General features: G+C 37.8%; 1 protein-coding gene across 1 annotated transcript in view; it reads right to left on the reverse strand.

Moving 5' to 3' along the window:
* Positions 1-26,418, reverse strand: part of THSD7B (thrombospondin type 1 domain containing 7B) — a 496,878-nt gene that overhangs the window by 22,009 nt on the left and 448,451 nt on the right. The window contains exons 8-10 of the mRNA XM_030916925.1: positions 20,269-20,460; positions 18,345-18,579; positions 9,177-9,292 (exon numbers count right to left, since the gene is read on the reverse strand). Of these exons, the coding sequence (XP_030772785.1) occupies positions 9,177-9,292; positions 18,345-18,579; positions 20,269-20,460 (543 nt within the window). The remainder of the gene's footprint in view (positions 1-9,176; positions 9,293-18,344; positions 18,580-20,268; positions 20,461-26,418) is intronic.

A 26,418-nucleotide genomic window follows, 5' to 3' on the forward strand; every position in this document is an offset into this window, starting at 1 on the left:
ATAGAATATTTTTCCCTTTTAACCACATTTGCCAGGAAAACAGAGACAAATCTGATTCTCTAAGTCTCACACATTCTGTGGCCAGCGTCATCACATATGTTCTTGCATTAAGCTATGCAAATTTTTATGAGGAAAATTGAGCTGTGAAGGTAGACTAACTTCTCGTTCAGCAGTTTGCTAGGTTTGCTTAAGCAAATTGGTTCTTGCTAGCATCTATTTATTTGACACGCATTTACTAAGTTCTGTTCTGTCTTAAGTTATTTCTCGGTACCTTGGGGACTGAAAACTGAAAAGGGCAAGGTTTCAGCCCTCAAGGAGTTCACAATCCTTCAGAGGGACACAAAACACTTTTACCAATAGTCAGACTGCAAATATTTCAGACAGAGCATGGAACTTAAGAGGGGGAAATGTTTATTTCCAGCAGAAGGGTCAGAACAAATTCTGTGGAGGAGGCTAGGATTTAGGCTGTAGTAAGATTTGGGCACGCAGTAGAGATGAAGGGAGACATTCCAGGCAGAGGGGAAATCTGATTTTTCTTGCCTTCTTCCATAGTGCCCTGACCTTCATAGCACATTTTGTGACTGCATCTTTATTTTGGTAGTTTTGTGTTCAACTCCTCTGTCTTCCCTCACTGGATGGTATTCTCCATGACGGAGAGATTTCTGTATGTTTCATTCATTACTTTATCCATATACACCAGCGCCTAGCACAGAGCCTGAAATGCAGTGATCATTCAGCAAATATTTGTTGCTAATGGTTAAGAGCTTAGGATTCCATGTGGTTTTGGTATTTATTAATGTTAGTTTTGCAACCTTGGGCTCTATCTTTAAGCGCTGTTTTCTTTTACATAAAATGGAGTAATATCGCTTCTCGGCCCTTTTGGCTAAGATCGAGTGCATAAAATGGAGTAATAATACTTTCAATATAAGGTTGAGGTAAGAATTAAATGGAATAGTGAGAACATTTAAAACCTACTCTGGTGGCAATTTTGAAATATACTTTATTATTAACTCTAGGCAGGTGAGGTGATTGAAATATTAATTAGCTTGATTTAATCATTCCACCGTGTATACCTGTATCAAAACAACACATTGTACCCCATACTTATATATAGTTATTATTTGTCAAATTAAAATAAAATTTTAAAATAGAAATAGAGTAATACATATAAATTATAGCTATTATAAATTTAATAGGAAGAGGCAGTGAAATGAAGCACAACTACGCTGAAGCCTTTCGGTGGCTAGAATTAAACTTGTCTAGTTGGCCTTTCTATAGCTGAACAGGGGCACCAGGACAGACAATATAGCAAGTTTAAACACTGGGTTTTTAAACTTGGTCTTTGCTCCTTTGAGGCCATATGGCAACTTCCCTTGAGGCGTGTGTTGCCTCATCTGTGAAGCTGGACTAATAAAACAGCTCTTCCCTTACCATTAAACTGTCCTGACAATTTATGAGATAGCACATGTCAAATTAATGTGTGATCTATAACATGCAAAGCCTGCACTAAAGGTACTAGGCTTCAAATTTTTGATTTGCTAATAGACAAGCAAGATTATCTGCACCTATGGATGTAGCAAGTAGCTCATTGTCTTGGGATAAAAACAGACAAGCCCTAGAGCCAGAGAAGCCTGGATTTCCACCATGCTCTGATTCTAACATACCGGGTAACCTCGGAGCAGTTACTTGATCTTTCTGAGCCTGGAGATTCTCACCTGTTAGTCATGTATGATTAGACTTACCTCCTGGGGCCACTGTAGGAGGTAAGGGAAAATCCAATAGATTATACTGTAGATTTCAGGTCCTTCTAAGCATACATCAATCTCTAGTCCAGAGGGAAGATGGAATAATGGGGTGACAGGAAATAGTTTGGACTGACAATGCTTTCCCTCCCAGATATTACCTGGATTAACATTTCTCTGAAGGAGTTTAGACCAGACTAAGAGTTCTGAGCTCTGAGCAGCAGCTCGCATTCTAATGTAAGTGTTACTCCTTGTCTCAATATGGTCATGAGACTCTAATGCAATGTTGTTATTTTTTTAAACCAAATTTGATAATTTCTTATGCTGTGTTTTAATAAAACAGGCAGAAAATCCCATAATTAAAAAAAGTATAGGAAAAAATAAAATATTTAATTGAGAGAATTTTATCCATGAACTTTTTCTCCTTGTGAAATAGGAAAAGGTGTTTTTCATGAATGTTATCAGCAGAACTCCTCAGTTTGGCAGGAGTATGATTGAAAACTGTAATCTCTATGAGCCCAAGTGTTTGTCATTCCTCCTACTAAATTATCAGGAATATTTATTGAGCACTGGGACCATGTAGTGATCTATGGACTTTAAGTTACCGACTAAAGGAAGCAAGTTACACGCAGCAGCACCTGTGAAGACAAAGATACCTGCACTCATGTCTGAGGGCTGGGTCTGGAGACATATTTGTGAGCTATACATCTTACTGTCTTTAATTTCTCAAAAATCTCTTTGGAAAAGATAAAATTATCTAAAATTTACAGAAGAAGCAAAAAAGATTGAGGTAATGTCAATCTCAAGGAAGAGCAAGGTGTTAAAGGGCCTTGAACATTATTTTTTGGGCCAGTGTTCCAGGCTCAAAGCTTTGATTAGTCAAACACAGCAGACCCTCCATTATTTGGGAACAAATGGGTGAACAAAGGTGTGGATGGTTCTGTGAAGAGGAGGGGGCCGCATCTGCTTGACAGGGGAAAGTAAAGAGGAAGGTAGTGCTTGTATGTATTTGAGTGGGCAAAATTCTGGAATCCAGAATAGGTTCTTTTTGACATTCAGATTGACCAGTTCCATAACTGGCCTGGATCTGTGGAATGATCTGTTAATGCCATAGTTTCCTTTAAAAGAAAGCAAAATCTTTAAGCATCAGAACGGACTGGGAGGCCAGGCACGGTGGCTCACACCTGTAATCCCAGCACTTTGGGAGGCCGAGGCGGGCAGATCACAAGGTCAGGAGATTGAGACCATCCTGGTTAACATGGTGAAACCCCGTCTCTACTAAAAAATACAAAAATTTAGCTGGGCGAGGTGGTGGGCACCTGTAGTATCAACTGTCAGGAGACAGAGGCAGGAGAATGGCATGAACCCGGGAGGCAGAGCTTGCAGTGAGCTGAGATTGAGCCACTGAACTCCACACTCCAGCCTGGGCAACAGAGCAAGACTCCGTCTCAAAATATATATATATATATATATATATATGAAAGAACTGACAGGGGAATAGATGTGTTTATTTATTCATTCATTCAACAACAATTACTAAATGCCCACCATGTGCCAGACACTGTACTAAGCAGTGGAAGTTCATTAATGAAATGAAAGACTCCTACCCTATGAGTTTATAGTCTGTCCAGAGTAATACAGGCATAGAAACAGGTGCCATAATACCAGCACGTAGAGGACTTAATAATTGCAGGAACTCAACATAATACAAACTCTCTGACCTTAAGGAACTTTTATCATCATCATTATCATCTAATAATAATAATAATAAATAATAAATGTTAAGCACTGAGTATTTCTCATCCTCCACCACTAGTAAGAGTCACCTATAGAGAGTTTTAATACTGAAAATTTCCTTTAAACCTGAAGACATTCTGACTGGGGTGAGCTGGGGTGAGTCTCAGACATCTCTGAATTGAAAAAACTCAATGGGGTTGAGATTAAATAAAAACAAATCATAATAAATTTCTATATACCTGGCACTGTTCCATGTGTCCTCCTTACAACGGCTCTTTGAAGTAGCTAGTAATATTACCTTATTTTAGAAAGGAAGAAATTGAAACACAGCAAGTTTAAAGTAATTTGTATGGCAGAGATGAGATTTGAACGAAGAAAATCTAACTCAAGAATCCATGCTACATGCCTAGGTGTTTTTTTTTTTTTTTTTTAAATCACTGTCTGTTTTTGATACTGAAAACTCAACAGGTAACTCCAGGAGGGTTGACACAGGAGGAAACGAATTCCACCAAATGAGGTTTCCTATCAACTCCCAGCAGCAGTCTCTGCTGTTGGCTTTCCCGTTACCATGACACTGCTCTCTAGCTCACTCCTTAGAGATGAAAGTTAAAGGAGTTCCTTCAGCCTCTAATTATTTGAGACTGACAAATAATTAATCATTAGCGCCATGGTTTCTAGAAATATTCTGTTGAATATTCTATTTTCAATATACCATAATTTACCTTCAGTCTAATAACTTTACCTCTTTCATATTATCCCTTTCCATAAAGTGGTAAACATATCTGGCAATTGTTTCAACTAGTCCTTTTGGGTGTAGAAGTGGGGATTAATGTATAGAAGGTCCATGAGGTGATAATTGCTTTGTGTAGCCATCATGACATACATACATTGTATTAACCATTAATACTTTGTATTCACATTGCATTCATTTATGCATATGTTTGAAACTTCATATAATTAAATGTTGAAAATATGCAGTGAAGCTCTTTAAAGATTCTCTGATATAAATCATACAAAGGATAATATTGATTTGTGATCTTAAAGTGAAAAAATGAGGAATGACAGTGATGACAGCAGTGACCAACATAATTAATTCCAACACTACCTCGGCAAACAATTATCAGTGATCTCCTATAACAGGCCAAAATGTATGTAAAGACATATTGTAAAATATTAGGCATTAAATGACTGTTTCTCATCCTTCACCGCTTATAAGTTACCTATGGAGAATTTTAGTATCGCAGGTATCCTTTCAACCTAAAGACATTCTGACTAGGGTGGGTTGGGGTGAGGCTCAGACATCAGTCCACTGACAAAACTAAGGGCTAAGAAATGTTGCAGTAAGCGAGCTGTTGCTATTCTTAACTAGACCACATTGGATACTTTAGGCAGGCATTTGTTTTGTAGGCTGAAAAAAGAATAGAAGAAAACAGAAAAAAGTACAAAGGAAATGGTTCTTGATCATTTGGTTAATTTATTACAAGGACTCAACAATTAGACAGGCCACAACAGGCCAAAGCTTGGTAGACCTTTGGTTTGCTTAGAAAAATATGAGACTATCATTGATCCTTTAAGGAAAGACTCAGAAAAGGAGGAGCAAGAAGATCATAAGCATGGCTTGAGATTGTCCATGACTTGAAAATACCTTTATGTTTGAAGGTTTTAGCTCTTGAATCAAGCCACTACAAAATAAAACCTGATGCAATTCATCCATTGCTATGTCACAAATCACTGCTGGTGCACTCAGTCCCCTAAACAACCTTGGCCTTCTGAGAGGTTTAGAATGAATGTGGTTTGGGATTTACATAATCCAGTGATTCCCTGGCTGCTACCACAAACCTATTAAATCAGAATGTATTAGAGTAGATTCCAGGCATCAGTATATTTTAGAGATTTTCAGGTGATTCCATTGTGCAGTCAACTTTGAGGACTGCAAACATAACCACTTCTCAACTTTGATGACCCAACCTGAAGTCACAGCTGCAAAACAAAAAAAAAAAAAAAAAAAGGAGTTCTTCTGTCTTCATTAGTCGAGGTTTCCACTTGCTCAGGTCCATCCTCCTGGTTCTTTTCCTGATCTCTCAGTTTAAGTTAAACCACTTTTAATCACTCCCCTTCACCTCCCATCTTGTCCCCACTTGCTGGTCTGTCCCCAGTCCATGCTTCTCACTTTACAACTTTGACTGGACATTGCCTCGCCCAGAAATTTCTAATGAACCCAACCCTACCCAGAGCTTTATACCCAACATACACGTATCACCTGGGAACTTATAGAAATGTACAATTCCAAGCCCCATTTGGGTCTATTGAATTAGAATCTGCAATTAATAAGATCCCCAGGGGACTTGTATGTACATTCAAGTTTGAGAAGTACTGTTTTAGGACACCATTTCCCAAAAAGTCTGTTGAAGGATACTCTCAAGGACACAAAATCCACTGCCTAGATTTTAATCCACACTCTTCTATCTCTTTATAGAACATCTGTACATTCAAAATATATGCATTGAGTGGCAACTATATGCCCCATACTAGGCTGGGTTTAAGAGTATCCAGCTGTGAAGATGGCAGAAGTGGTCCTCGTATTCATGGACTTAAAATCTAGTAGGGGCAACTCTAACAAGAAAAGATAAGTTAAGGGGATGAATAGGACGATGTGGGATAATCTACTTAATGGAGGAGGATGTGGGGGGATCTATGGTAGTCTGATAGATGACAGCAGCATTCCAGGGAAAAGGCAGGTCTCTGTGGATACACAGGCTGAGGACCTAGGAAGGAAGGGTAGTGAAGAGAGTGGAGTGCCAGCCTCATGCACAGCAGGTACAAACTATACAACTACACAAACACTTGCCCAGTACCTGCTCGGTGTCAGGGGGTGGTCTAAGTGCTTTCTTTATAGGCAGGTGTTATTATTAACCTCCATTTTACAAATCAGAAAACTGAGGCAAAGAGACATTAAGTAATCTATCTGTCACACAGCAAACATGAAAATGCACCCACAGTTATCTGGTTCTAGCATCCATGCTCATATGCACCAATGTACAGACTCTTGAACTGGGAGAAAAACATGATACATTCAAGAAGCTGAAAGAAGGGCCATATGTCTAGAGTTAAAGCAAGTTTTGTTCATGGATCTATGGCCTTCATCAGAATGAGGGAGAGGAGGCACAGGAGGGTCACTATTCAGGGGGCCCTAGCTTCTTACAACTGAAAATTTCCGGGACCAACCTCATAGTTATTGAATCAGAATTTCTAGTCATGGATCCAGAAATCTGCATATTAGTAATGCTTCCAGGTGATTCAAATGCAATAAAGTTTGAGAACTATAGGTTTATAGATACAATTTCCTCCAAAATTTTCCCCCTCTTATAGTGTCCTTTAATTAACCCATGGTTACTTAATAATATCTTAGTCCCAAGCTATAACCTAAAAATTAGGGTAAATAGGATTGAAATGGAAAGCTGGAAGAAATCTGAAAATTGAATCTTTGCCTCTGTTGGTCCCTGACTGCCAAGCTGTGAAAAGAATTATCTGGGCTTGAAAAGTTGGCAGCAAGGAGGGACCACAGAGACTTAGAACTATTTTCATTACAATGCCAATGATTTAAACAACTAATTGAATCTCTGGAAATTGGAGTAAAATGTAAAGTTCCGTGAGGAACAATTATTTCACATGCCCTGTGATTTTGCTGCCTTTACCCAATGCTAGGAAAAGACTCTCTAGTAGCAGAGAGAATTTTCTTGAATGTAGAATAGGTGGACTAGCAGTGGCTTAAGTAATCTCTGGTCACCAGGGCACACTGGCTCAACAAAGTTAATCTGCTTCCCTATGTATCAAGAGACTTCAAAAACTCCAACACCAATTTCTGGCTGCTGGTGGGGTATTCTCTTAAATCCAGTCTCTTTTTATAACAATTTAACAGGAATTGTACTAAACTCTCATGAATAAGAAGTTAAAATGAATAGCTAAACATCAACAAGACTCCATCATCATAGATTATATTATTCCCTTGCATCTTTTCAATATTTATCTTTAAGAGCCTGAAATGTTTTTAGGTACATTATCATTAAAATTCCCAAAGTCAGTCTCCTACATGCTGTCTTTCAAATGGTTCAGATGATGCTGCCTTTCAAATGGTTCAGAATAGAGACAGAAGCTTTTCTATCCTTGCCTGCTTTGAAATGACATTACCCTGGCTATTTAACAAACCCTGTTCATCCAGTTCATTTACTTTGGATCTTCACTCAGAAAAAAACAAGTTTTGGAGAGTTTCTAGAAGAGATTGTTGTTTCCACCCCCCAAAAGATTAAATAAAGCACTGTATTTTCAAAGCACTTTCTTATTCAATGTATTTATTTCCAATTCTATCCATAAGCAAATCTCATTGTATGCTACTACATTAATTCTGTGACAAATGATCATCAAGAAGATGAAATGCCATAGTTATAAAACTTCATGCTGGTACTCCACCGTTGCAATACAAAGATGATAATTTTCAACAGGTGCCACAGCTCTGTTTTCAATCACTGAGAGGTGTTTGAATGACCATCAGATCTATGTCAATATTGGCCTTATTTTCATGTCACTCTCATGAAGTGATGCCATAGATACGTGAGTCAAAGAGCATGTGAAGGATCTTAGATGCACACAGCTGGAATTATCCAAGGAAAATAAATCTCTGACAGGTTCTCTCTCTGCAGAACTGCATACTTTCTTCTTTCTTCTTCCAGGAAGCTGGTGTAGCAAGAGAGCCATGCCCTGCTTGAGAGGACATGGCTGCCCAGAGAAGCCCAGGGACCAGTGGATGAGACTCACTGAACTCCGGGCATTAGAGGTAATATTCTTTCTGTCTTTCCTTTTCTTGGATTTGCCTTTTGTAACCATGCAATGGTAAAATCCAAAGGACCAAGGCTAGTGTCTGAGACTAGGAGAGAGGGACCAAGTTATTAACTCTAGATCTTAGGCCAAAATGGAGTTTTGGGATGAGGATTAATTATATCTTCACATGAACTAGCCCATCAGAGAGCTGCAATAAGCTTTGGGGAAAAGATCTGTTCTAAGAGAGGGGTAACTTTAGCATATACTCCTATGTGTTCATCTAGGACTTCACTATTAAGTATCCTGGATTAAATCCCTTCAAATATACCCAGATGTATAAAGTATCACCATTAAGAATAAAGAAATATAAATCATATATTGCCAATTTCTGTACTTGTTGAATACTTTGTAATGTATCTGCTCTTGTACTCCATGTACTTATATTCATCAGTGATGTGAGCATTGTATTCAAGCCCTATATTCTAATGAGAATACCTGGAACTGGGGTCCAGACACACAAGAGTCACATAGAAACTGTGATAGTGATGATGTTTTATAAGGAATCACATGGGAATGACTGTTCAAAATGTCACAATGGGGTTAGCAGAAGATGAATACTTCTGCAATATATACAGGTGGAATTATGACATAACAGAATATAAATTATAAAATAACAGAATATGTTTTCTCTTCCAGGCTCTGATAGATCTGGAAATATAAGATTTCATTTACAAACTTTACCAAACTTGTTTCCAGGGTAACAGGCAAATGAGAGAGAGAGAAAAAAAAAAGGTGCTTGCATTCCACAACCTCTCACTTACTTAGCTATGGAGAAACAATCAGGTTAGGGAAGAAAGGACTAAGAATGTAGCATCCACCTACCTGCTTGGCACATCCTTGGACAGGGTGTCCACTCACTGAAAGCAGTCACAATACAGTCTTTTTTGCATGGGAGAAAACAGGGGCGCACGGTTTCAGGTCGAGTAGAATCTGGACATCTGTCAATGTGAAGAGACCATGTCAATGCCTCTTTGAGAGACTAAGTGGTTGAACACAGAACTATAGAATTTTAGAACCGAAAATATTAAGGCCCTCATGTTCCTTTAATAGGTGAGGGAAGAAAGATGCCTGGAGGTGGAGCTACTTGCCCAAGCACTCTTGCCAAAGAGTGCTTTGGCAAGGTGGAGCTACTTGCCAAAGCTGGAGGCAGAACCTGAAGCAGACCTCAGCTCTCTTGACCTAGAGACCAAAATAACTCTTCACTACACCAGTTTAAAAATAACCTCTGAAACCAATGAAAGATGAGTGCTGAGAAAGTGTCTCACCATCAGCATCAACTAATTTTATCTTTTTCACAAGGAAAAAATTGAAATACTGTTTTATATGTTTTATTCAGGGTGATATATCAAATTAGCAATATTCTACAAAAGAAAGAATTATAAAAGAAATATAAAAATATATTGGGAAACAAAAATCTTTGATGGTCACTAAAAAATACTAGGAATCTTTGATCATTAACAGAATTCTAGACTACTTAAATGATTAACAGGTATTTCTTTCCCTTTCTTTCCTTTATTTTCTTCTCTCTCTCTCTCTCTCTCTCTCTCTCTCTCTCTCTCTCTCTCTTTCTCTCTCTTTCGAAACGGAGTCTCACTCTGTCCCTCAGGCTAGAGTACAGTGGCACAATCTCGGCTCACTGCAACCTCCACCTTCTGAGTTCAAGTGACTCTCGTGCCTCAGCCTCCCAAGTAGCTGGGATTACAGGCGCACCACCACGCTTGGCTAATTTTTGTATTTTTAGTAGAGATCGGGTTTCACCATGTTAACTAGGATGATCTTGATCTCTCAACCTTGTGATCTGCCCTCCTCAGCCTCCCAAAGTGTTGGGATTACAGGTGTGAGCCACCACGCTCAGCCAATTAACAAGTATTTCCACAGAACACATAGACTGAAAAGTTGGAAGAAGCAAAATATGACAACCTGTTAATAACAAATATATGAGCCAGCATTAACAAGATAAAAGATCTTGATTTTATTATTTTGCTGATAATTAATTTAATTCTCAGACTTGGGAAGAAAGTAATATAAATAGTTAATGGATTCACAATTATTTGGAAAACTAAAGTCTCAGCAAATAGCAAGCAAGTTTTTGTTCGTTTGCTTGCTTGTTTATAGAGTAGAGATGGCTAAAAATCACATGTATTGTATTCTACAACAGTGTTACACCAAGAAGAAAAACAGGAAAGCACTTTACACTATACATTTGGTTTTTAAATTCTGTTTCCCATATGTTTCATATAAAGAACAGAGATGCAGTGTGTGTAAAGTTTAATAGTGTGAGCTCTGTATCGGATAGCCAGTGCTGAGTTAAGTAGTCTGCCTACATTCTTTCAGTTACTCTTAACAGCAAGGACGAGCATTATAATCTTCATTTTCATATCATAAGCTGAGGTGTTGAAATGATAAGTAATGGACCCAAAGCTTCATGGAGACAAAGCACCTGAAAAAATTATGATTGAATAAACACCAGTCTGGCAATTAAACAGATAATTAATAGACTTCCAGTAAGAGAGAATACAGAAAAATGGAAAAGAGAAAATTGATGAGGAAATAATGGACTAAACTACTACAGAATTGAAAAAGGGATAATTCAGAGTGAAAAACCTAGGAAGTATATACAAAATGACCAATATGCAAATACATGGACTGTCCAAATTTCAAACACAAAGAAAACGTTAAGAGGAGAAACTAGCAATCCCAATGCTTTGGGAGGCTGAGGCGGGAGTATTGCTTGAGGCCAGAAGTTAAACACTAGCCTGGGCAACACAGCCAGATCCTGTGTCTACAAAAAATATAAAAAATATTAGCTTGGCATGGGGATACATGCCTGTAGTCCTAGCTACTTGGGAGGCTGAGACCAGAGGATCACTGAAGCCCAGGAGTTCAAAGCTGCAGTGAACTATGATCACACCCCTGCACTCTAGAGCCTGGCCAATAAAGCAAGACCCTATCTCTATAAAAGAAAGAAAGAGAAAGAGTGAGAGAAAAAGGAGGAAGGGAGGCAGGGAGGGAGGGCAGAACAGAAACTAATAACTGTTAGGGCAAAAAGGAAGAAAAATGGGTCATAAGGACAAAAAGGAAGAAAAATGGGTCATCTAAGAAGGGAGAGGAATCTGATTGACATCAGACCTCATCAACTTACATAATTATAAATCTGAAAGCATTTTCATAGTGTTAACATTTTAGAAACAATGCATAGGCAAAACACAGAAGAATAAATTTTGTTTTGAGATAAAATGTTCCAAAACATCATTCTGGTCACAGAGAGTACAGGATGAGAGCTAGAAAGAGGAGAGAGGATGAACACTGGATGTCCTCCTTCAACAAAGCAGGTGTTCAGAGAGTTGATCTAAACACAAATGAAATAAGAAACAAAATCATTATGAACAAAATGTTTGTGTCCCTCTCAAAATCTGTATGTTGAAACCTAACCCCCAAAGTAAAAGCATCAGGTGGTGGAGCCTTTGGGAGATAATTAGATCATGAGGTTAGAGCTCTCATGAATGGCATTAGTGTCCCTTATAAAAAGAGACACCAAGCTGGCTTCCTCTCTGTGTTCTCCACCATGTGAAGGTACAAGAAAGTGGCCACCTGCAAACCAGGAAGAGGGCTTTCCCTGGAATTCAACCATGAGGTGACACTGGTCTCGGACTTTCAGCCTCCAAAACTGTCAGAAATAAACGTGTTTGTTGTTTCAGCCACCCAGTCTATGGTATTTTTTCTTATAGCAGCCCAAACTGACATTGACAAAGGTTCTAAGGAACTTGATCAAAAGTACTACTGTAACCAACCAACAGAATGCCAACATTCTGGGAGGAGTCAGAAGAGGAACTAGTGAAAATGAGCTGAGGTTGATTACTTTCATGGGAGTAAATCACGGAATGACAATTTTAAATTGATAAATACAGTGCTGAAAAATATATAATTCAGAGTTAGAAGGTAAACACCAGAAAGGGAGAAGGGCCAGAGATATACACTTGAATTTGCTTGTATCCACATAAAGATATAGGGGAGGTAGATGAGTAATGAATAAAGTGGTTGTTGGTGACAGGGAAGAAGGAGGGAAGTGGGTGAATGAGAGCCGGGGTGGCATAAGGCTTCCAACTGTTCACCTTTTTATAGTTACAATTACTGAACTATGTGTCTGTTTTCCCAATCAAAATTCAGAGAGAGACAGAAAAAAAATTCAGCAACTGTTAAAAAGTGGTTGTGCTATACAACTACATTTTCTGGCTTTGATAATGTACTATGATTATGTAAGATGTTACAGCTGGGGGAAGCTGAGTGAAGGGTACATAGGATCTCTCTGTACAATTTTTGCAAGTCGTTTTGGATCTATATATTTTTTTTTAAAAGTGATTGTGTTAAGGAAGTAGGATATGAAGTAGAGGAGGAGGTGGTTGAGAACCTACTGCTTTCCACCATCAATCCCTCTATTATTTAACTAATACAATAAAACATGTAACACTTTGACAAAAATTAATTAAAATTAAAAGATATATACTCCAAAAAATGCTCATAAATTCATTCTTATTAGTGGCATTAACTATCTTGAATACATATATACACACACAAGTCATCTATCAAATAGATTGATTCAATGAGCATAACAAGAGAAAGAAAGATGACTGACATTATCAGGATACAGTGTTATTTAAACAAGCTACTCTGGTAAGGAAAATTTATATCATACTTTAGTAAAGATAAGAAAACACTAAAATCATTCCTAAGTCTCTTACTAAGTTTTTAAGGTCTTCTAAAAATGAATTGACCTGCCATTTATTCTAACTCCTCTTCAACCTCTCCTGGTAGATAGCTGGGAATGAAAACACAACTTGAGCAATGCCGACTTCCTGTGCCCAGGAGTCACAAGGGTTCCCACATGGACCCACCCAACCCTCAAACATTCACAAAACAGCCTGGAAATTTTTGTGGTGCAACACTTCAAACTTTCTATAGAGAGTTGCTAACTATCTCAGGAACTTTACCGGCTTCAATTAGGAGTAGGAGTTAATCTCTTTTAGGGAACTGATATTGTCCATTTTATCGACCCTTTATTGGTGTCACTCACCACAAACACTCACTGAGTAATACTTGAACTCTCCGTGATATGGCCCTTTCTCTCTCAAGTCCAAAAGAAAGAGTATCATTCCCTCGAGAGCAAGGCCAAGCTTAGGTTACAGTGCTATCACAGAAGACACGAACTGCGGGCTCTCCTGGAAATGCAAGTTATTTTTGGTTTGGTAAGGGCCAAATATTTTCTTGCAACTGAAATTGAGTTTTTGTCACTTCCCCTGCCAATGAGGTTTACCTTTTCCTCAGGGATTCAACTTTTCTTCCTATTTATCTACACATTGTCTATCCTTTCATGCATCGTCACATTTCCAATTTCCATAAATTTTCTCATAGTCCTCAAAAATAGTCTTTGGCTATTAGCAACCTAGGTGCGCCCCAATTTCTTAAAACGGTAAAGTTGGTTTTCTGTATCACTGTATTGTCACTGACAGAGAAAAGACATTTGATAACTTTTGGGCTGCTGATGCTGTGTGTGTACATACATGCACATGCTGTACATACACTAATTTTGAGTGCCTTGATGGCAGAATTTCATTTTATATCATGTCTTAAAAATCCCATATTTAGCTCAGTGTAAATGTTTAGTAACAGTAAGTGAATGATTGAATAGTATTCTGTGCTACTGAAGCCTGAAGACAACTAAATCCCTGGGGAATATTAGGCGTATTTCTCCAGCTATTTCCTCAACAAAACTGAAGCCTTGAAACCCAGAGAAACAGATGGATTCACTTTTTAGTTAGTAAGCATATATGACCCCTTGCCTTTTGTCAAAATTTAACTTCCCGCTTTCATGTAATACTCTGATTTTGGATTAGCAATGCTCTCCATAAAAGGGAATAAATTCTATTTCGATGAATATATTTTCCTGGACTTGCACTGGAATGTTCTATAACTCTTGTCTCTTGGCCTCATTGTAGGCTTCAGTTTTATTTATTTTTAAGACAGAGTTTCTCTCTTGTTGCCCAGGCTGGAGTGCAATGGCGTGCCATATCAGCTCACTGCAAGCTCCACCTCCCAGGTTCAAGCGATTCTCCTGCCTCAGCCTCCCGCGTAGCTGGGATTACAGGTGCCTGCCCCCACACCCAGCTAATTTTTGTATTTTTAGTAGAGATGGGGTTTCACCATGTTGGCCAGGCTGGTCTCAGGCTCCCGACCTCAGGTGATCCACCTGCCTCGGCCTACCAAAGTGTTGGGATTACAAGTGTGAGCCACCACGCCCGGCCAGCTTCAGCTTCTTATAAGCACTGTGCTGAAATACATCACATTGAGCTACAAAGACCTGCTGTTTTTTAGCTATGCTTCCATGATTAGTCATCTGACCCAGGAACTGATGTATTCATCTCACTCAGCTAGATGGGGAAACCTGCCAAGCTTTTAAACATTAAATGTTTAAATGGAGCCATTTATTGCTATATCTCACAAAATGCCAGTTGTTTTCACATTAAAGGCAGAAAGCACCTTATCAGGAACTTTGAAAGGCTTTGAGTTATGTGTTTTCAATCTTTATTATCATTCTTTTTTGTACACTGCCACTGGGGAAAGAAAAGCATTGAATAGTAAAACAAAACCAAACACAACTTCAGGAAGATCCCAACAAGCTCTCATTCTGATTCAGTTGTGCCCAGCTAGCTCTCATTTTCTGATATGATCAGTTCTATTACTCATACAATGGTAACAGTCTCACCTGTACAATTACATGGAAACCAAAACACCAACCCAGGGACACAAGAACTTGTGAGAAACTCTATGCCTCTCAGTGCAGCGGGTTTAGTGATATAACATTATTTTGATCCACATCCTCCATGGAGTCATGCTTCCTTCTCTTTTCTGAAGGCTACTTTTGTCTAGGGTATTTTCTTCTTCCTTTCCATTTCTCTATCCCCATCCCAAAGATTTCATACATGACAGGGGATCTTTTCCCACTGCAATGAATTTCATGTGAAAAAGAGCAAAAGTATATTTCTGGAGGCATAGCAAAGGATACTCTAAATTGCTGATAATCTCCCTGGTGCTTCACCGGACACTAGGTATTATTTTCTTAGCTCAATTAATCTCATTAACCTCAAGAATTTTAATTAATTTCACTAAAGTCAATTCAGGATGCTCATGTTTAACAGGATTATTTGGAGACATACAGCAAGAATTAAAACTAGGTTGTTAAGTCTCCAGCCTCATTAACAGTACAGAAAGTAATTAGCAATGTCTTTACATTTGTATGTGTATGTTAGGGAAAACATCTGTACAATTGATTTTTCTGTGCTGGTAAACCACAGCAAAACTGGAGATGACTTACTGTAATAATAATATTTCAGTCTCACTTATGTACATTTTAAAACAAATGCATATTAGCTTATGAATTATGTTTTAAACTACACACTTCTGTTCCTGTGATTTTTTTCTTAAATCATCTTTAACATTTGAGTAAGCTGATGTGCTCAGAAACCTTCATAAAACTGTTATTTAAAGTAATAATGATGATGCAAGAAGAAATAGACGCTGATTTGAACATATAACTCAACTTTTTCGGTCCGAATAGCCCTTTAAAATATGATGATAATTCATGGAATAGGTATTAGTCTCAATTCTAACACCCTTTTGCTAAAAAGCAAACAAGTTACATTCATGTCCTGTGAATTTTCCTGTCATGGTGGTTCGAAGATGAAAAGCTATGTGGAAGGGAGATCCGACTTCAGGCATGCTAAAATTTTTCATCACTATAAAGAATAACAGTTTGCTGCATTTTATGTAGGGTTACTCCTACATCTAAGCCATACTTACTTTTATTTTTATATTCATTCTAATCTTTTGTGCATCTTAAGCAGTTTAAAATTTAGGTCATAAAAATAAACATTTTCTAGGCTTCAATTCTTCTCAGATAAAAGGAGTTCTCATGTCTGCATAACACCTTTATAAAACTTACAGAACTTTACCATAACCTCATGACTTAGGTTATCACCTGAAGCAGGTGATACTGAATGTTACTGTCCATATTTGTCTATAACTTCCATTGATTCATTGGTCCAATCAATCCATGTGGTGCTATGGCTACCAGGCAAGTCGAAAAATACAACTGATACAAGTTGACATTTCCAAAAACACTGCTAGCAATGTAGAGTTAGGTTCCAGAGCAAAAACAGTATTTATGAGCTAAAAAGAGCAGGTCATATGTATGACATGTTCACTACTTTTCATGACAGTCCTCTTTAACACAATTTATCATGGGAGATTAAATGTTTTTCTTGAAGCAAAAGATAAACATCAGCTTCCCTTGATCTTCATATCCAATCCTTGGCAAACCTATCACTCCTCTACACATAGGTTTAGTTCATTCATAAATTCCAGAAATGTTTATACTAACTACCTGCCAGATGCTGTGCTAGACTGGGGTTGGAACAAGAAAGAACACCCAATCCCAGAACTCTGGGAGCTACATTTAGGAGAAGAGAAAGGTGAGATGTTCCAGTCTATGCTTCCCTTCAAGTCACAGTGTGAGTTGCAAATACATGACTCCATGTGTATTTGCAAAACCATCCGCTCATCAGATGCTCTAACACAAGCTCTGGGCAGTGTCTGGCCAGTCTGCACTCTATTCACCATAAGCAGTTCATTTCCCATAACAGAGCTTGTGTGACTTTCCTTACACATGGCCAAAGTGGCTTCCACGACAGTGTGGATCAGGCCCAGAGCCCTTCACCGTGGGTCCCCAGACGAAATTATTCAGTGTTTCCATTGCTCATGAGAGAAACACAAGTTAAATTGAATTAGGCAGAATACTGAATGTATTTTCATATTTTGCCATGGAGGGCAGGGTGTAGTCAGTAGGGAGAGGACCACGGTTCAGTGCTGCCAGGATTTGTTCCAATTGCGTATCTGTTTCTTCCTGAGCATCAGAATGAACCTCTCCTTTTACTTTTTCCACAAGACCTGACCTTGTCTATGGCAACTCTCAGCTCATATGCTTAGAGTATCATGAACAGAAAAAAATAAGTTTCCTTCTCCCAGCTTGAAAATCCCTGAGGAGGCACTCTGTGTTGCCTAGCTTATGACGCTAGACCAAAGCTGGCAGCAGCTCATCCTAGTGTCCCACACCCCGTGCCTGGAGTGGGGTCTCCAAATATGGCCACTGGGAATCTCTCCAGATAGACCAGTCACAAGTCTCTCTATAATGCATAGGGCCCTTCTGTTTTCTTCTTTACCAGCCTTCCCACAGGAACTTTAGGAAAATATACATCTCCTCATTTGATCTAGTGATAAAACTCCCACAGCCAGTTCTTTAGTCAATTACTTTTTTTCCTCCCATCATTTGCAGTTGTTCTTGATCCTTTTTGACATCTATATCCTAGTTTCCAAGCCAAGCCCATATTTTCCTACTGTCTGTAAAAAATTTTATATCTCCATGTACAGAGAGTATAACATGCATGAGATTGTAAGCCATCCAAGGGCATGGATTCGTTTAGTCTAATTAGAATGATTGTAGTATGAATGCATCTATTTAATGCAGGAAAGATCTGTGGAGTCTAAAGAAGAGTAAGACACAACCCTTTAATGCAAAGCACAGAACCTAGCTTTATGTTGACCTCATCTTTATGTGATTTGAGAAGATTAAAAAATACTGAGGTCAGCTCTAGAAAATTTGTTTGATTATTCAAACACATTCAATGTTTGTGGACACTATTCATTTTTATCCATGTACTGATATATTAATACATATTATAAATGTACCAATGATACATACCATAACTGTGTTTATCCTTGTTTGAGGCACATGTTTTAATCTTTAACAGTCAAACAGCAACAACAAACCCTCTTACTCTATCAGAGACCCAGAAATATATATATCTTGATAAATGCTTTCAACTAAAAATACTCAACATGAAATCATCAAATGCATTTTCAGTAACAGGCTAATAATACCTTTTGGTCATCACTTGTCCCACATGACTCTTGACACAGAAGACCCTCCGAGTCTGAATGCCTACACCACACGTGGCTTCTCCATTCCAGCCAATGGTTGCATTAAGGGCAGTTACCAATGTGTCCTCAGAACAAGGGCCCCAAGGTGATGTCTCCCAGTAAAGTTGCATACAGGAATGGTCATTACACAAACGATGCTCTTGGAGAGCCTGACTAGGGGGACATGGCTTTCCACCTGCCAAAAATAAGAACAAAAGATAAGACATAGTTGTTGCTGTTGTTGCTGTTCTTGTTTTTGTTATTTCTGCCGTTTTAATGGTCTAGAGAAATAGCTTTGCTGACATAGCCTTCCAAAGACGTGAGCCACTGTGCTGTTCTTTCCAATCTAAGAACAGGGATTTTTGTCCTGAGCAACACCTGAGGATAATATTGTGCGTTCTTTTTCACTAAATAACAAGCGGCAGTCCACATCAATTAGATTTTAAAATTAATTGACTCTATTGCCCACCACTGCAGCATGTATCTCTGAGATAAAACTCCAAAGAAATCTGCTTTTCAAAAAATATCTTTATGCTTCATGTATTAGTTAGAATAGTCTATGACTTCAAAGTGATATTATCTTGAACACACACACACACACACAAAACACACACACACAAACATACCCCTTATGCAGCATGGTCTTCCTTTCCTATGAAAGGCGTTATTTTTCTAAGAGAACCATTTTAAGACACCCATCCTCCATCAAGCAGTGCATTTCACTGCAATTTGAGGAATCCAGAAATATCTGTTAACATTTGGAAAAGAGAGCCCCCTCCTTAAACTCTGAAATAATACCTGACAACGTGCTATCCCCTGGCAGGAAGACCAGACATACATGCATCCATAGACTCTTGGATGAGTCAGACAACCCAATTTCATTATTGCCTTTTTCACAACATTTTTATTTCCATATAAAAAGTGGTATTTATCTAAAGCACCGATCTTTTCCTACTCTTCCACACTTTAATGGTTTATTCAGTGGGCCAAATGCCCAAGATTTGCGACCTTGGTTTTGTTATTCTTGATTTTTTTTCCCATTCACCCCATCCAGAAATATAAAAGACAAGAGCAGAAACCAACTTCACTTTAAGAATATGAAAATCTTCATTTATCTTGACCCTGGCCCCATTTCTCAGGATCAAAGAACAGAAACTTACTTAAAAAGTAGTTTCTCACAGCCAGTGGCCATGCTGTCCTGCTGTTCTAACTGAGCCATGGGCAGAAAAAGCCAAGGGAGGGCATGAAAGAAATGACGTGTGCTGGAGATAGAGACCATCACCGTAAATTACTGGAACAGCTGCTCCTGTAATTTGTTCTGATGTCACCTGTTTATATTCTCATAGCACTTTTTAGCTTCATCAAAGCCATTTTCACAGTCTTCATGCTGTGCCTCCCTCCTGCAGAATGCTGGCATGACACAACAGGATACCAGCATTCATGGATCAGGTAGTTTGCAGATGTTAGTGGCAGTTCCCAGTTGAGAAGCCATGTCTCCTGATTATTAATTTGAAGCTCTTTTTACTAAGCATAGTCTAATTATGTTCCCAACTGCACAAGCTATCTTCAGTTTGGATGTGTGTCAACCAAACTCTGCCTTCTTGTCTTAAGAAGGGTATTGAAAAATAACATCCATCTGATTGCCATGGTCCATACACAGGTATGTGGTAAAGCAATTCAGTAAATGAGTGAACCCAGCATAGCTAAACTAGAGGATCAAAGCAAAAAGCATAGAGGGAAATGAAACGGTTAACTTGGATTCAGGGAATAGAGATATCATCTATGTGTGACTATTTCCTCCATATAAACTTCTCTATCACCAATGAGGAAAAATGATAATAATTGAGCTAATGCATCCAGAGTGAAAACATTTTCTGTTACTCACCTTCCCCAGCCAGTGCCAGGATAGTTCTTGACCTGGTCTGTTTCCCATCTGAGTTTTTATTTGAACAGGACTGGGAACAGGATGACCACTCCATCCACTCGCTCACCACACAGTCCATTCGGCAGGGAATTTCACAAGCCTTCCTCTCAGGAGGAGGTGGTACTGGGCAAAGACTCCCTGATACCTCTTCTCCTACAATCAACAAGATCAAGACAGTTGGTGATTAATGCACAATCAAGGCTAGTCTAAGGAACAGTTAGGCTCACTGCTTTATCTATTACTTCAGTTTAAACTACCAAAAAAAAAAATGAATCCAGAAATGTCTGTTAAAGTTTGGAGAAGAGAGCCCCTCCTTAAACTCTGAAATAATACCTGACAATGTGCTATCCCCTGACAGGAAGACCAGACATACATGCATCCATAGACTCTTGGATGAGTCAGACAATCCAATTTCATTATTGCCAAATGGCTGAAGACAGTTTCTTCAGCCATTCACAATATTTACATCAGAAAAAACTGCCAGGAGATAATTTGGCATTTAGAAAGGTAGAGACTGCAGCAAAACTCCCATTTGTAATCCTTCAGAGAGACAAAGTTGACTTCTTTCAGAAACAATTGAGCCATGGATGGCTGAAGACACATGTGGTAGATGTGTTACGGACAACCATATATAACAAGTATATGCTTTTCTTCAAAATGGAAGTCAGAGCCGTCCGTTCACCTAAAAACCACAATTTATGTTGAGCCTTCTAATCTACTAAATTAAAAGGGATTTTATAATTCTAGCTTTCTTTTGGGTACATTCACCTCCAAATATGCAACCTTATGCAAGATTATCACACAATGACTCTTGTTCTCCTTTTTCATGGTGGTAAATTATCCAAAACTAACATGAAACTGGACCTGTGGCTAAAGTTATGTTAACAAGTTGACATAAAGTGGACAGCCAGTCTGAAGTTCTCCCTAATACATTTACTATTCCCCCTTGAATAATCTAATGCATTGCTAAACCAAAAATAACTATACTCAAAAATACTGCACAAACACACCAGTAGTCAAGGATCCTCAATTTTGCTATTGCCTCAGTGCCTTTCTACAAATACTATTTACAATCCTTTGATACCATATCATAGAACATGATTTTTCAGAAACTATAAAATAATGGAGTTTTATAATTAACAGATGTTAGGACTAAAGGGATAATTTCTAAGTAACGGAAAAATATCTCAAATGACTACAATGGCTTCTTAAAACTCTCAGCTTATTTATTTGCTATTATTAGAATTCAAATATTCCTCTTTTATAGATAATAACTCAACTCTTACTATTCCCCTCATTCACAGTCTCCTCATAAAAACAGAGGACACAAAGAATAGTGACATCAGTTATTGTTTGAAATAACAACATAAAATGTGAAATGGCAACTATAGGAGAGAGGCAGTTTTGTTTGTATGACTTTATGGCTTTGAAATTCTCTTGTCATGATCTGGCTGAAACAAAAAAATAAATGCAAAGGGAACTAGTATTTATTGAACATCTCCTTGTGCCAGGCACTGTGTTTTGCATATATCACTCAGGCTTTGCATATGTTATTGAGTTCTCACAAGAAACTCTGAATGGCAAGTGTGATCCATCTCATCTCATAGATGAGGGCTCAGAGCAGAGGCTCAGAGAGGAAAGTTTGCTCATGCTTACACAGGCCTGAGCTGGGGAGCAAACCCGAACTCTCTGACTCTAAACTTCTGCATCTCCCATTAACCATGCTGTGTCTAATTCCAAGGAGATGGATATTCTTTTTCTAAGGAAGTAAATAAAACAAGCTGACAGTCAGCAAGACTGCCTGAAGGAGAAGATAGGGCACAGCTAATATCTGTATTCATATTTGTAAATGAGGCCAGGATCATTGCCCTTGAGGTACAAATAAAGCTTTTCAAGCATATTATGAGAAGTCATAGAGGTTCTAGCAGATAATCAAGCTGAAAGACCAGTTCCAATAATTCTTTCTTCAGTCTCAATCTATTTCCAGGTTGAGGCCACACTGTGTGTAACACACACACACCCAATACAGCACTTTCCCAAGTATAGAAGCAGGCAGTCCAAACAAAAGGCCCAACCTACATCTAATCAAAATTTAATTTCCACACTTGTGAATATTATTAACATAATCTATACACAAAATATTTTAAAGCTATGTATTGCAATAAACATTTTGAGGAACAAGATATTTGTTTACGGGTTTTATGAATAAAAGTAAGGGGAAAGGTGGGGAGTGTTGGGTTAAAAATAGTAACATTGGTTTCATTGCTGAAAAACTTCTCAGTGTTGAAAATGCCAATATATATTGTAAGTTTCCTAGAAGGGAAATGAGATGTAGTGCTTTTCATCTGTATTTGATTGGGGCCATACTTTTTGAAGAGCATCTGTCTCTTTCTTTCAGAAATGGTACTTTTATGAGTATGCTTTGAGAAAACTCTACATTAAAGAATTATAGAACTGTCAACTACTATTTGATGAGTAAATACTATGTCCAAGACATATGATGGGATAAAAATAGATGGGTTGACTGTTACTTATCTTTCTAGATTAATGATGAAGATCAGCTATTAACACATAAAAGTAAAACCAAGCCCAAAAGTAAATGTCAAGTTGCAACTGTGTGATTCAAACGTAAAATATTTTAGTGATTCAGGGGATTGGCATGGTTCCCTCCAACAAGGGAAATAAAAGGGCTGAGAACTTGTGGCAAGGATGGAGGGTATTTCAGGCGTTGGAAGGATCAGCAAAGGTTACGTAGGAAAATATGAGGTATCTGGAAGATAGTTAATACTGAAGGTGTGTCATGAAAAGAGAAAGCCTATCTTGGAGGAGTTATTTAACATCAAATTCCAACTGATCTAGACAGAAACATAAGTTTTATTATATTTCTGCCTTCCTTAAATTCCCAGGTACTCAGGTTTCCCGTGACCCAAATTTACCATCCTCCCTGTCATTATGTTTAGTGTTCTCAGTATTCACTTCAAGCGCTCAAATACTTTTAAAAATCTCAGCCTTTTTATAAGCTGATATACCTATTTCCTCAGTGAACTTTAATGTCAATACTCCCACCAACACCAACCTTTTGATAGTTTGGCTATACAGGCTAACTCAGAAAAGTGAACAAATAGATCAGAACTTCAGGGAAGCCAAACTAATAGTCATAAGCATCCTGTAATTCCTGTGGGAGTTATTTTAAAAGAAATCTTGAAAAAACAAACAAACAAAAAAAACTGCACAATGGCGTCTAAGCTGCAATGTGTCTAGCCAGACTCAATTAAGTGTATTAAGGTGAATTGTAGCTACCAATATTTACTCACTTAAGGACATCACTTAACATTTTTGAACATCAATTATGTCACTTGTAGGAATAAAATAATAACATTTACCTTTTAGAGCTATTCTAAGGATTAGGATTCATTTATTCAACATACATATCAAGGTATCTAACACATGGTGAGCTCTCAATATATGGGAACCTTAAAAAATGTCTTTGCAAAGACATATACCACAAAAATAAAACAAATTTAGTCTTCATCTGAAATCTAGATATTTATGTCACAGTCATGGAAAGCACTTGCTTTACTATTCATATTTGTGTACAAATGACAATCAACAGTTTCACAGATTGGTTTACATAAAATATTTAAAAACTTATAATTATACGGATCCTTTTATTGACATGGTTGGCTAATCTAAACCATCTAAGAGCCAAAAATAAAGCACTTGAGCCTAAATAACCTCATCTGCCCATATACATTGGTATACTTATCTTCCCATTGTGCAGAGAGAACCCATCTCAGAAGAGGAACATTTATGCTTTCCTGTTTTTATTTTCTTGGATCGATCAATGAGACCACGGAAATCTCAGGCAAGCATGGAAAATAAAGCTCCACATAGTTCAAAAGCTTAGCCATTAAAAGTAAATTTCACAAGCTCAGATAATCTAATGTCATAATAAAATGGAATATATTTAAGAGGGAAATTGAATTCATCTTTCAAAAAGACTCTATACAATTATTCCCAGCACTCACCACGCTCCCAGGGATCAATAACAGTAAACTCTCTGTTCTCTCCTCATGGAATAGACTTATTTAAACCAGTTATGATTCTGGGAAAAAGGAACATGGTGCTGCTTTGACCGTATCACTTGGGATTTTGAAAAATAATTTAATGTGATGAAATTCACATAACATAAAATTAACTGTTTTAAAGTAAACATTTCAGTGGCATTTATCACATTCATAATAGTTACAAAATATTTTAATCACTCAAAAGCAAAGCCCCATATTCATTGAGCAGTTTCTGTTACCTCTTCCCTGCAGCCTCTGGAAACTGCCAATTTACATTCTTTCTGTCTCTATGGATTTATTTATTCTGAATATTTTATATATGCTTGTGATGTTTTGCATCTGGCTTCTTTAAGCATAGTATTTTGGAGGCACATTCACCTTACAGCATGTTTCAGAACTTCATTCCATTTTATGAATGAACAATATTTCATTGTATGTATATACTGAAATATGTTTATTCATCTGTTGATGGACATTTGGGCTGTTACCATATTTTGGTTACTATGAATACTACTGCTATGAATATGCATGTGCATATACTTGTTTGAATACCTGTTTCTACTTATTTGGGATGTACATCTAGGAGTGGAATTCTGCAGTCACATTTATCACTCAATTTTGCTGGCTGGTAATTCTGGGGGCTGTGGCATAGATATCCAGAGGAATAGGCCCTGGCTACACTTTACACTACTCTTCTAATACCTGCCCATTCTCAGCAGAATCAAAGGCACTTGGACACGACAAAGATTCTTAACATATAAATACACTCAAGATCACTTAAGAATGTTTCTTTTTTCAGTTCAAATGTATATACCAATTAAAAATAAAATATAAATAGCATGTATATTTTATAAAAATAAACAAACAGCATAGTCTATAATTCTTAGCTTCTGACTCTAGAGTACAGGTGCCCAAAGAGAGAAAGAAAAAATAAGGATATGAACAAAATAGAAAGACAAAGAAAATTTAAAAGCCTCGAAAACCATGAATCCACAGTGTCATTTGAAAAGTAGACCAACACTTTGTCATGATACAAACTTCCAACTACCTTACTCGTCCAAAAACAATGCATGCTGGGTGCTTTATTGATATTCCCTCTCGTATGCTATCACACTACGGAAAATAGCAAAACAGTCATCGAAAATACTCCACATGTCATAAAATTTTATGTCCTATTTAAATCTAAGAAAAGAATGCCAATAAACCTTGATTAAATGCTTGCTCACAGCTAAGTAAGATATCAACAGACAGTACGTAGCAAATTTAGTGGAACTCACATGCATTTAATTCCATTTTTAAAATCTAAATATTATGTCCTCAAAAGCAAGTAGCCCCTGGCCACTTCTGGATTGAGACCCTATCCAGCTAAGGAAATGTTTATACTCAGAACCAATAAAATATGGAACAAAAGCTAAGGGCAAAACAGAAGCTATTTACAACATCCTAATATTGCCAACAACACAATTAATGTCTCCTCTTGCTAGTTTCAGAATTGGAAGCATATTTGTCTATTTAGCTCACACATATAAGAAGATACATAAAGAAACTTGATGTCAAATATTATAGTAACAAAAACAACATCAACAACTGCAATAAAATAACAACAGCATCTGATATTTGGGAAAGCTTAGAGTGGACTAAACTCTAGCTAACCACATCACATGCAGTATTTCACTGGATATTCATATTAATATCATTAGCTTGGCACTATTGTTACACCTGAGGCATGAAGAAGTTAAAAAACTTGCTCAAAGTTTTTTCCTTACACAGCCAGTGTCTGAGATGGGTTTGGAAAGCAGATCTGCAATATGTAATAAGCTCAGTTCTTATCCATTAGGGGTTGTGTTACTTTCTGGTTCATATCTCACATGTATCTTTCTCTTTACATTACTTCTAGATAATACTAAACCATGAATAAGGGACTCTACACAATTCATTATCAGCTCATCAGTAAATCTAGCATGGGGGGAGCAACCCCAGAAGAGTGGGCACCTTGATTATTTTGGAACTGCATCATGGCATGGGGTGGAATTACACAATGCTT

Source organism: Rhinopithecus roxellana, chromosome 14, assembly GCF_007565055.1.
Source record: "Rhinopithecus roxellana isolate Shanxi Qingling chromosome 14, ASM756505v1, whole genome shotgun sequence".
Classification (NCBI taxonomy): domain Eukaryota; kingdom Metazoa; phylum Chordata; class Mammalia; order Primates; family Cercopithecidae; genus Rhinopithecus; species Rhinopithecus roxellana.